The sequence below is a fragment of the Poecilia formosa genome, unplaced genomic scaffold (assembly GCF_000485575.1).
Source record: "Poecilia formosa unplaced genomic scaffold, Poecilia_formosa-5.1.2 Scaffold60, whole genome shotgun sequence".
Lineage (NCBI taxonomy): Eukaryota > Metazoa > Chordata > Actinopteri > Cyprinodontiformes > Poeciliidae > Poecilia > Poecilia formosa.
This window is the reverse complement of record NW_006799999.1, coordinates 1,749,856-1,761,801: the sequence shown is the minus strand read 5'-3', so window position 1 is coordinate 1,761,801 and position 11,946 is coordinate 1,749,856. Positions and strand designations below refer to the sequence as shown.

The 11,946-nt window shown below is 38.3% G+C and overlaps 1 protein-coding gene across 2 annotated transcripts in view; it reads left to right on the top strand.

Moving 5' to 3' along the window:
- The first annotated feature begins 3,602 nt into the window (after positions 1-3,602).
- The window catches only part of nkpd1 (NTPase, KAP family P-loop domain containing 1), a 22,988-nt gene continuing 14,644 nt past the window's right edge, over positions 3,603-11,946 (top strand). The window contains exons 1-4 of one of the 2 annotated variants that reach the window (XM_007553984.2): positions 3,603-4,459; positions 8,103-8,169; positions 10,581-10,697; positions 11,568-11,896. In XM_007553984.2, the coding sequence (XP_007554046.1) occupies positions 8,130-8,169; positions 10,581-10,697; positions 11,568-11,896 (486 nt within the window). In that variant the 5' untranslated portion in view covers positions 3,603-4,459; positions 8,103-8,129. The remainder of the gene's footprint in view (positions 4,460-8,102; positions 8,170-10,580; positions 10,698-11,567; positions 11,897-11,946) is intronic. The other variant, XM_007553981.2, reaches the window with a different exon arrangement.

The following is an 11,946-nucleotide window of genomic DNA, read 5'->3' as shown; positions in this document are numbered from 1 at the left end:
AGAATAGGAGATTTTCTACGGTTTGATGGTTTCAGGCACTGCCCAACACCACAGACCCCTATCCTGTGAATGGTGAAGTAGACAAAAATACTAGCTGGGAAAAGGAAAAATAAGATGATGTGCAGCTTTAATTGTAAGACATGGCATAATTCAATCTTTTTTATGACTTCATTTCCTGGAAAGCGTTAAGCCTATAGGAAACCTGTGGTTATCAGTTTACTTTTCCCCCCCTTTTCTTTTCGTGCTATAAAATCTGTCATAAGCATTGCCGCACCTTTTACTTCTACCTGCAGCTGCTGCTGGCTTTCTGTGGTTTGTAGAGTTTTAAAGGCATTGATATGAGATGACCTGAAGAACAGACCAACCACATCAACCAGGTAAGCCTGTTGGATTGAAATCATGTCTCTATCCTGAAGTCATAGGATTAAGTTATAGAGAAGATTAAAAAGTATGATTTGTCCACTTTGATCAGAGCTTGGACCATGAAACGTAAACAAACTTCAGCAGAACTTTCAAGTCTGTGAGCAAGAGCTGTGCGGTCTGTTTGAATCTCTCAGGCAAGTTCTGACAAGGTTAGAAAATATGTTGCTAAAAGAGGAAGGTGAAGTGAATAGNACACATTGTTCAACCACACATTTAACTATACACATATTTTGTTTTCAAACTCCACTGAAGTTTATTTCACACTTCAGGTTACAACACAACAAACTGCAAACCGTCTTTACAGCGAAACATTTTGTGTAACAGTTTGTTTTTTTTTAGTTCCATACTGTAGAAGAGTTTTCTGTGCTGTCAGTGTTATTTCAAACTTTTTTTATTTGTAACAATATTAAACTTTACTATCATCAATACATTAAAATAAAAGCCTCTGTGCAAAATGGGGTTAAAACATGAACAGCTCCCTCAGAGTTTTTTTTTTTTTTTTTTTTTTGTCTCATTCATCGCGCCCCCCCAACCCCTCCATGGGGCACACCCCATACTTTGGGAACCACTGGTTTAATAATACACCATTAGTTATCAGCTATAAAATAAAATGGTTCTGAAAGTTGTTGGAAAGTAATATTATGTTGCTTTTACATTTTTATGTTACATGAGTCAAATCAGTTTAGCTATATTGTGTCTTTTTGTGAACATGTTGGTGTAAAGATAAAAAAATACAAATATATTGCATATCGTTTATGCAGTAGAATATGGGAAAACAAAGGGGGGTTATTTTGAGACTTAAGTATGTAACATAAGCTGAACCTTTGCATTAAAGGAGCTAAAACTGTTTATTACAAAAATAAGTATATTGCCTAAAGAAAATAGCATGGACACTGATTATTTTGAAGAAAGTTCAGATATGGTGCTGTTTGGAAATGTTTAATAAATGGTTGATCAGAACAGATTCCAGGAGGATTAATGAAGCACAGATTTGTTTCTGCCTCATCACTCCTACCTGTTATATACTTTTTACAGGAAAATCACAATCTTTAATATGTTTTATGGAGATGTTGGCATCAGGGCCGCTGGCCCAAGTCTCCATGGGGACAAAGCAGAATTTTATTTTGGGGCGCTCTATATCTGCTGATAATGTGGACTGCTGCAAATCAACAGACGGTTAGATAATTCAAACTACTGCTATAAACTCATTGTATCTCTGAATAGTGTTGTTTATGTTATATCTTAAATCCATATCATCTAGTGGTGGTAAAAGCAACAAAAAAACTAGTATGCTCTGGACTTGAGATGGAATACATGGCATGCACACATATTCATGACATGCTTTGATGAAACTAATTTATCTTTGGTGCAATTCCAGTACTGAAAAATTAACTTTATACCAGGTGAGTCTCTCTCACCTGAGAATGTGAACCTGTACTGTGCTGATTCTGTGCCTTCAAATAATTTAAACAGCTCCTAGAGAAGATTCATAACTTATAACTTATAAGTCTGAAACAGGAACAGGTCTGAATAAACAGTGTGTGTGTTCTACTCTCGAGAGAGATTCATTTGATGCATCAAAGAGTGATGTCATCACTGATGATGTAATTGTTACCATAGGAACTGAACATTCTAATGGTGCATTCGCAGTCTGGTTTATATTCAAAGTCTATGTGCAGCGTCCAATGTTGCGCTAGACATGCCGCACCGGCCCTCGACGCGCCTCCACATAAAGTTTGAATGTAAACCAAACATGCCTGATGCTCAAAATATGTTTGGTGTGAACGCACCATTATATGTACAGTGTCATATTATGTCCATCATAATAGGACCAAGACCTGGTCCTAATATGATGGATTCATTGCTTTTGATCAGGGGTCATTTGATCATTGCTTTTGATCTTTTTGATCTTTTGATCATTTAGAGGTAAAGTGCGAATTAAGTTTTACTTAATTTGGAATAGACTAGTATTAGTTAGGATTAGGGAAAATCGCAGCTACTAAAATGAAGGGAAATCAATGCAAAGTTCTAATATGGGTCGAAATAGACAAGCCTGTATAGCATTTTGTTTTCTAAATCATTCTATAAATAAACAATGATGATATAACGATAGATTGTATTTCTGCCAATTGCATAGCTGCAGTACATTAGTAGTCTAATGTGTTGAATGTGCTGAGACACATTCAACGCATCAGAAATCAATCAGAACCAAAAGGCAAACTTTTGGTTCTGATTAATAACCAACATTATTAAAACTGTTGGTTGTTTCTGGACAGTTTTAATAATGTTTATTTTGGGGGTTTTAACTCTGAAATTGATCTTGTGTTTTCTCTATTGATTTTGGAGAAAACAAAATCAATGGATTTTGTCTTCAAAATCCATTGCTTTTGGAAATCAGACGGAGACATTTCATTTGCCTGCATCTGTTTTGATTTCCTAAATTTGTGTAAAGCAGGGGTGCTCAAAGTCGGGCCTCGAAGACCGACTTTGAGCACCCCTAGAGTAAAGGATTGAATTTACATAATGCCCAGTGTTGGCAAAACCTGGGTTTGGATAGTGACCTAGGTTAGTACCACCTGGGTGTGGGNAAACCAGTAGCAAACAGGATTCATTTCAAAATGAATCCTGGAACAAATAGAAAGACAGACCTGGAATTATATGTTTTCTAGTTCCTGTTAACAGGCGATCTGCAGTGTTTTGTCAAGGTTGACTGAATTACAGTAATCTAAACAAATTTATCTTAAAACAATCACTTCTAAAGCATTGCTTTAGTAAGAAAACATAGCTGAAAAAACCTCATTTTGACAACTGAACTGATGTGCTTTGTGAAATGAGTAGTCAAAGAATATATTATGAGTCTTCACAGAGCGCTCAAAAATGACATTTGAAAGATCTAATATCTAAGATACCATAACCTCTGTTGTATTATGGTTGAGGAGGAGGAATCTTGAGTTCATTCACACCTTTATATCAGCAAAACATTCCAATAATGCCTTCACAGAACTGTTTTATTATAAATGGGCAGATATAGTTGAATGCCATCAACAAAGCAGTGGAAAGAGATATTTCATAGAAATATACCCTAAGTGAACACACAAGGGGAAGAAAGAAAAAAAGACTGGACCTTGAATGAATCATTGCAGAACACCCCAAGTAACAAGTGTTGCAGCTAAAGAATATGTGTCTACCTGGGATGGGAAGCTTTTTTTTTTTCCCCAATTAAAGACTTAAACCAATGTAGCACAATTCCTTCCAAACCCACACAACGCTCAAGCCTTCATAAAATGATGCAATAATCCAAAGTTAAACAAGGCACTTAGACCTCAAAAAGTCAGACAAGCAGGGATTTTCAAAAACAGTTATAACCAGGTCATTAACAACTTTAGGATAGCAGTTTTAGTGCTGTGAAACTTTTTAAAGCCAGATTGAAACTTTTCATGAACACAATTCTCTTGTAAGAACAGTTCCAGCTGGGGCAAAAAAAAAAAAAAAGAATTTTGTAAAAGAACCTGCAAAAGAAAAGGCAACTTCTGTTTGGATCTGGGAGGTGTCTGCATGTTTAACCCTTTGTTGCAGTTGTGTGGTCGTCCTCATGAGGGCGCCAGGTAGCAGCAGTCTTGACTCGCTGCAGGTGTTTGGCGTTAGAATTCAGTAGGTGAGTCTGCTGCAAGTTCTCCACCCGAAGTGGAGAACTTTTTTTTTCCGGGTGAGTACCAAGACGAAGGCAGCCGAGCGGAGGGGTTGGAGGTCGGACAAGTAAAGCAGCAGCAGAAGGGCTGGATGGAGCTAACCGTGGAAGTTTGTCCAGAGTCGACGGAGCAGATGAGGAACCAGGATGTCAGGACGAAACTCAGGAAATTCATACATTGAGATCAGCAAAGGTAACCTGCGCGTGGAGATTACGAGGATGAGGAGAACTAAGAAACCGCAGAACTGGGAGACACATTGACAACCCAGAAAGCTCGGAGCTTTACCACTGCAAGTTAACACTAAAGCATTGAAGTACTGGCATCCAGGTCCTTAAATCCTAAACCTTGTGAGTGGAAATCAACTCCAGGTGTGTTGAAAACACCTGCAGCGTGTTAGGACTGCTGCTACCTGGCACCCTAATGAGGGCGACCATACGAAGTGCAACGAAGAGTTAACAGAACATGTATACACATGCCTCCCAGATCCGAACTTAAAAATAAACCCTAGGTTCCACAGTCAGAAGGGTTTAATTGTTTCAGCTCGAAAAGTGGCAGCACCACAGCCTGAATTGAGGGAAGAGGTTATCAATAGCAAAATTAGTAACCTAACAAATTGAAGAAAATCCTATAAAAATTAGGTTTGTCTAAAAAAAAGTCTGAGGCCATAGATGTTTCTACTAAATACAGGAACAGAATGAAACTCTGTTCCACCTTTAAGTGTCCCATATTTTGGGAATGAGTCTAAGCCCTTCTCTCACAGAGACCATCTTACAGGTGTGGACTGGAGTTAGGCCTTTAATTTCAGCCATCTTCATGGACAACCCAAACCAACACACCAAACACACTAAGTATTCACTCACAATCAAAAGTCCAAAAACTTTTCCTAAACCTTAAGACTACAAATAAAAGACTGGAGTGTGAACTGTAGAGGAGCCCATAGTAACATAAAAAGTTCTGATTAGTGACAAAGTCCGTCATTCTCCAGAAACATGTTTTCCCTTGACAACCAACCTCATATGAGAAGTTGTAGGAATAGACTAGCCCAGAGGTTCCCAAACTGTGGGGCGCGCCCCCTCGGAGGTGGGGGGGGGATGAAAAGAAAATAAAACAAAACAAAAAAAACATAAGCGCTGTATTCGCTCGGTTTTTACCTTAGAATGGCCAACTCTCTGTTATTCCTATATCAATTTGATACAGTAGAGGCTTCCACACTTCCCATATTTGTGTCCTCTGTCACTTTTATCAGCAGTTAAAACTGTTTAATGGGTTGTTAACATGTCGTAACCTGTTTTCCGAGCCGCTTTTAAACGCAACATGACCGCTACGACGCTGCGCTGGGTTTACACCTGTGCGGCAGTGAAGGAGACCTGCTACTGCTGCTGTGCAGAGCTACGCAGGTGTGTGTTAGAATCATAGTAGCAAACCATCAAAACGCAAAGAATTTTTCCGTTTTCCCCCCAAACTAACCGACTGAGTTGAGTAAAGCTGTTGGATGCAGGTGATGTTAGCTAAAAGATAACTAGCTAATATCAATACAGCACCTTAAGCTTAACAAGTGGCCTGTAGGCTACCGATGTTGGTGTCTGTTCAGCTAAGTACATTCATTTTGCCCCCCCCCCAAAAATGTTAAAGATAGGGAGTCTCTAAGAATCCACCCCCCACCCCTTTCGCTCACACACGTCGTTCAACCAGACAGCTATTTGTGGGGGTGGGGGGGATAAAATGTTTGGAAACCCAGGAGAAAAAGTTTGGAAACCACTGGACTAGCCAATGGAAAAAAAAATCCCTTTTTAAGGTAATTGAGAAGATCCTAAAGGTGTTTAAAATTTAATGTTTAAAAAGACATTGAAGCATATGAGTAGGTTGCAATATTTTATTAAGCTCAGAGAGAGAAAAACAACACGTTTTACTAAAGAAAAAAATCACAATAGGAAATTAAACATGTCTGCATACCAATACCCCAAATTAATTCAATTGAGAATAGATCATCTGTTTTGGCTGTGACTGGAGAAGGTTGCTTTGAAACACGCTGAGAGGCAACTAATTTAAAACGGCCTCAACGAGCCTTACAGAAACACACAGCAGCAGGCTATGTCAGACCAACCTGTCTGGGAACATGAGGACGGGTGACCATGACAATAAATCGCAAATAAGCACCTAATTAAATTAACGGCACTGTTGTTAAAAAGGGAATAACTCACTTTCTAATTTGGCCGAGTCGGCCCAGTAGGATTGTTTAACGGAATTTGATCAAAGCTGTTCTACCAGGATGAATCCGAGACATAGATGAAGATGAAAGAAATGGTGCAGAAATCTCCATCATCAAGTTATAACTGCAAATATATAATGATGGGTTTTTTTTGTGGAATAAATTAGTGTTGTTTTTTTTTTCACACTAAGTCTCCAGTGCAAGTAATTGCAGAGTTCAGTAACATGTTGTCAGCCCTTCACAGAATTAGGAACATGGATGATATTGTAGTAAATGCCAGCTGATTAGCTTATAGGCTTAAAAGGAATATATTAACATTTTATTGGTCCCCGAACATCAGAAAACGAAGCCTATTAAAAGTTTTGGCAATAATGTTTTATGAATGCAAACAATGTCAATTAAAATAGCTGTAAATGTTAATAAATCTTTTGTTCTACAGCCATAAATGTTCAAAAGCTTTGACATAATTGTTGAATGGCTATGATGAGGCACATTTGAAGCAGGGGAATAAACATAAAGCCCATTTTTCAGAATTAAATACACCACGACTGGTTTATAAGCATTCGACATATGAGCTAATAGTAAATATTGTATTAACAATATCCTTCATNATGATAGAAGTTACATCTCTCTTTTTGGTTATTGTACAATATTTAATAAAAGCCTTCATATTTTTCACAACAGGTAATTGCTGTATATGACTGGTTTAACCCAACCACTGTTACACATGGGATTATTGTGGGACTTTAAATGAAGCTTAGGCAGTGCACAAATAGCCTTTACCATCAAATAAAAATCTCCCAGGTTAGTGGACAATATTCCTCCACTAGAGTGAAAAGCGGAGAGGATTTTTGACCCCAAAACAGTTTTTAACTCACCTTCATACCCACAAATATATTCTGGCTCTATTGGTATGAAAGTCGGTCATGATGACACCATCTCAATATTAGTGCACCGCCATAGGCGGGAGTGAATTAACATTAGCACAAACATTAGCACAAGCATTAGCTATTCACTGCCCCCATTAGCATTAGCCGTATTCCTAAAAAAAAAACTTTTAGCTATTTTTCTTATTTATTAGCCACGCTTAGTACACTGAATGGAGTAAGTCAATGTAGAACAACGTGTTAGTGATGCCCCATATGCTACCGCCAGCATTTAGGCTAATGTTAGCAATTTGGCTCATTTTAACATGGACATTAATTTCAACATACTGAATGGTATAAGTCCATGTTACTCAACATGCTTGTGACTCTCCACATGCTCTTGAGTACATTACAGCTTACTTCACTATTGATGCTAAAGTAAGCAGTAGCATCAATACCACAGCATCAGAACGCTGGGTTCCAACCAGCGGGCACACTTTGGCACCCGTTTAAATTTCTTCAGAAATTTTCTAGTTTCTCTCTATTACAGGCTAAATAAACCTAAATGTTGATGATAATTCCTTACTGTTAACATTACAAACACCTCCCCATATATTTTCTGTTCAGAATTAAATTTACCATTAACTGTTTTTAAGTATTTGAAATACAAACTACCAGTAAATGTTGTATTAACAATTAATATCCTTCATAAAATTTATCCAGAAGCCTTTATGATTAATCAATAAAAAAATGAATGCAATGATATGTATTAATCCCTTAAAGGTTTGAGGAGAGGAAGAGATGTGAGAGGAGGGAAGTGAGGAGAGAGCTGGAGCTAAACAGATTACACATGGCTGCAGAAATGTCTCCAAAGTGTCCCAAGCTGAGAGTCTTGCTGTTTCTTATTTTTCACAGATCAAAGGTGTTTTCTCTGACAGCTGCATGTCCCTTCCTACAGTCATCATGAAGGAGGAAACAACAGGTGAGTTATTCCACAAGAAATGAATGTGCATGTAGAAGAGTCCATCCCTTCTCCTCAGAAGGACTCTATTTTCACTCTGTTTCAGGGTGCAAATGAATTCTCCCTAACACACTTCGCAAACATTATTATGTGAATCAGTGGTGGCTCTGTGTGAGTTCAGCCTCTGATTTCTATCCTGTTTGATGGGAACAGTGCCTGTCTGGGCTAAATTAATGAACAGCAGCCATAAGGTGTTTGAAAGTCTGGAGGGGGGAAAAAGTAGCAGGAGCAAACACAAGAAGGAGTTTGAGAGCATTTTCAGTAGCTGCTATTGCACAAGTCTTGTCTTTCTGAAAATTTCAACTGAGCATCACAACTGAGCTAATTCAATGATAGATGGGAGAGGACATAATACCCCCTTTACCAAAATTTGGTAAGTTTAAGAATATATCCACACTTTTAATTTTTACACTGTCTGATAAGCCAGTGTCCATCTATTATTTAACATGCTGATCTTTGTGAGGTCGCTAAAGGGGTTGGTGGCTGTCTCCAGTGGTGACCAATCCATCGCTCGCAACACAGAGACATACACAACAAACAACCATACACACATATGCTTAAGGAGAATTCAGAGAAACCAATTGACATTACAGTCATGGAAGCTGGATTACCCTCAGAGAACCCATGCATGCACAGGGAGAACATGCAACTTTCATGCTGGGATTCAGATCCAGGATCTTCTTCCTGCAAGGCGACAGTGCTACCGACTGCATCCCTATGCAGCCATAAACCAGCATCTCTTAGGAAATTTCAGTTCAGAAGAAAATGTAAAGCAGATATAATGTACATATCAACACTCTTACTAATACAGTGATTGCATAAATTTTCATTTCTGCACATTACCTTAATAAACATGTACACTATAATTCAACATGACAGTGGCAGCATGATTTTGTGGGGATGACAGTTGGAGTTGATCGGGAAATGAATAGAGTTAAATACAGGAAGAAACTCTGTTTAAGGCTTCAAAATAACATCCAGTTAATGAAACTCTACAAGATCTCTAATGAAGTGGTTTAGATCGAAGCATATTCAGATTAGAATGGCTCTGTCAAAGATTTGACCTAAATCCAATCGTGTCTAGAGCAGTGGTCCCCAAACTACGACCCGCGGGCCAGATCCGGCCCGCCTCCACATTTGGTCCGACCCCCTGAACAATACCAGAGAGCATTCAGATTTTTTTTCATATACCGTATTTTCTGGACTATAAGACGCTTATATGTGGATTTTTCATCAACCACCAGGGGGCTCTTTAGCAGGAAGTGAATCATTGGAAGTCACAATTGGAAATAAAAGAAGAAAGCACCCATTAAAATGGAATTAGGTTTTAATAGGGAATTGAAATTTGAGAATGTTTTTGATCAGTTAAATAGCATTGAGGGGAAAAAGAAGATTTTTCTTTTTTTTTTAATAATACTGGGATCATTATGAGAATTTGAGGTATAGATATTAGGATCCAGTAGATGCCGGTAGTGCAAAAATAATGGATGCAAGCTGCTGTTGAAATCTGAAGAAGAAGGAGGAAGCGCCCATTTTCATTTATCTCATGCTAGTAGCAACACGAAGGATCAGGACTTTTACTGTTACAGTTACCGTTCAGAAACTGAACATCAGTTCAGTTAAATCTAAACTTGGCAACTTTTCCTTTTTCAACCCTAATAAATGTGATATTTAATTGACCTTTTATGACTCAAATGTTGGCTGTCCGCCCCCCTCTGCTGCTGCTGCATTGCTGTGGAAAACCTGGAGCGGCAGAGATATCTGCGGGCTATAGCCTAGAAAATACGGTATTTATTTCATTAATAGTGTTATTTCCTGGATTTATTCTGCGAAGAACCCAGAGAGGGTTATTTGATTGTGCTTTCTGGAAAACAATACATTTTTACATTTGGGCTCCTGCAGTCATCACACTTTTTCTGTTACAAACTGACTCTGGCCCCCAGCAGAGAAGGAAAAAGTTATATGGCCCTCACAGGAAAAGGTTTGGGGACCCCTGGTCTAGAGTGAAATAATGTTTGAAGATAATTAGATAATTTGACTGCATTTTGATCTTGTCTGCAAAGAAGAATAGGCAACAACTTCAGTCTCTCAGTGTGCAAGGTTTGTAAGAGTAATAAAGTGTAAAATGCTGAGGTATGAGGGGAGTGTATGCAGAGAAAAGTGAAACCCAACGGAGGTCCTCTGCAAGTTTATGAGATTTTTCTCGGACCAAAGTTTACAATTTCGCCAGGAAATATGTAGATCTGCAGAGCTTAGAAATAGAACATCTCTAAATCTACAGACTAAAAGAATAATGTATCTTTAGACAATAGCAATATTACCTGCATTATAATGAGTTAGCCACATCAACTGTTCACATAAATCTCTTTCAGATAATATCTATGCATACGCTCTGTCCAAGACGCTAACGAAGGTTTCATCACCGGCAACAGTGGGACTCTACTCTTCTTGTCAGGACCGACTGGATGTGATTCTTGATCAAATGGGAGGTAAGTGGTGTGAAAAGTACAAGCGGATCGTTTCTAAAACAACCACTTAAACCTGTCTGGATTTACTCAGTGTGACACTGATGACTACTTTCTGCATCAGATGATTTGCATGTTTGCAGTGTTTATGACACCGTCTCCTTATCTGCTGTGTGAGCTGTGAACGTGACAGAGACGTGTGAAACTATGATGCACTGACTGTGCAAACTGCACCTGTCCATGATAATATTATGGTGACAGAATATTACAACATATTATGTTCCAACATAATGCAGTCAAACCCAAAGGTCTTAATAACTTCTTAAAAACTGACTGGATGCATTTACAAAAGGACATTCTTTGCATTTTACTCAGTCATCTAAGTCATCCTTTTATCTTTTAAAAATTATTTCTTTTAAAAAGCATAGTAAACAAAATTCTGGAGAGTTAAACAAAAAGGAATAAACAAAGTACACAAAAAAGATAGCAAGTCAGGTTGAACATATAAATTCACCCTGTTCATTCAAATTTTGGAAATATATTACAAAGACAAGTCATGTCAACTAGTCTGAGTGGTGACAGGCCTCCATGGAAAAGAAAAGTATTGCTGCTGTACCCTGAAGGTCCTGCTGCATGATTTGCATGGTTGCAGTGTTTATGACACCGTCTCCTTATTCTTCCGACTTTGTTTCTACTTGAGACGAGTTACTAAACAAAGCATCCATAGAAAATATATTTTTTATTCTGCTTTTCCAAGACTGGGTCACAGATGCCTTTTTTGATTAATGCAGAAGATATCATGATGATATTGTTCATCCATATTTTCTAATACAATCATTTGGATCTAAACTACTTACATCCTCAATGTAAATATTGTAATTGTTGTTTTTCCAGTGTACACAAATCGGGAGTCTTTGAGGATTGAGCAGAAATCCGACAAATCAGAAAAGCCCCTTGCAGCCAAACTTTCAGTCAAACATTTGTTGCTTCTCATTGTGAGGCTGGTCTTCTTCGCACCAGTCTGGACTATGGAGAACCAGAATCGCCATAACGTCAGGTTCCTTTATGTGAATTTCAGTGCTTGGCATTTTGCTGGCAGTGACATGCTATGGGCTGGGATAGCCATACGATTGTTTCATGCCATGCAGGTGAATTTTGGGAAACTGCCACTAGCATTCTATCGTGTCACTCAATATGATGAAGAGGATGAAGTAAAGGAAAAGGTGAGTTTCTGTTGGCTTTTCTATACCTTAAGAACATATTCAGTGGTTAT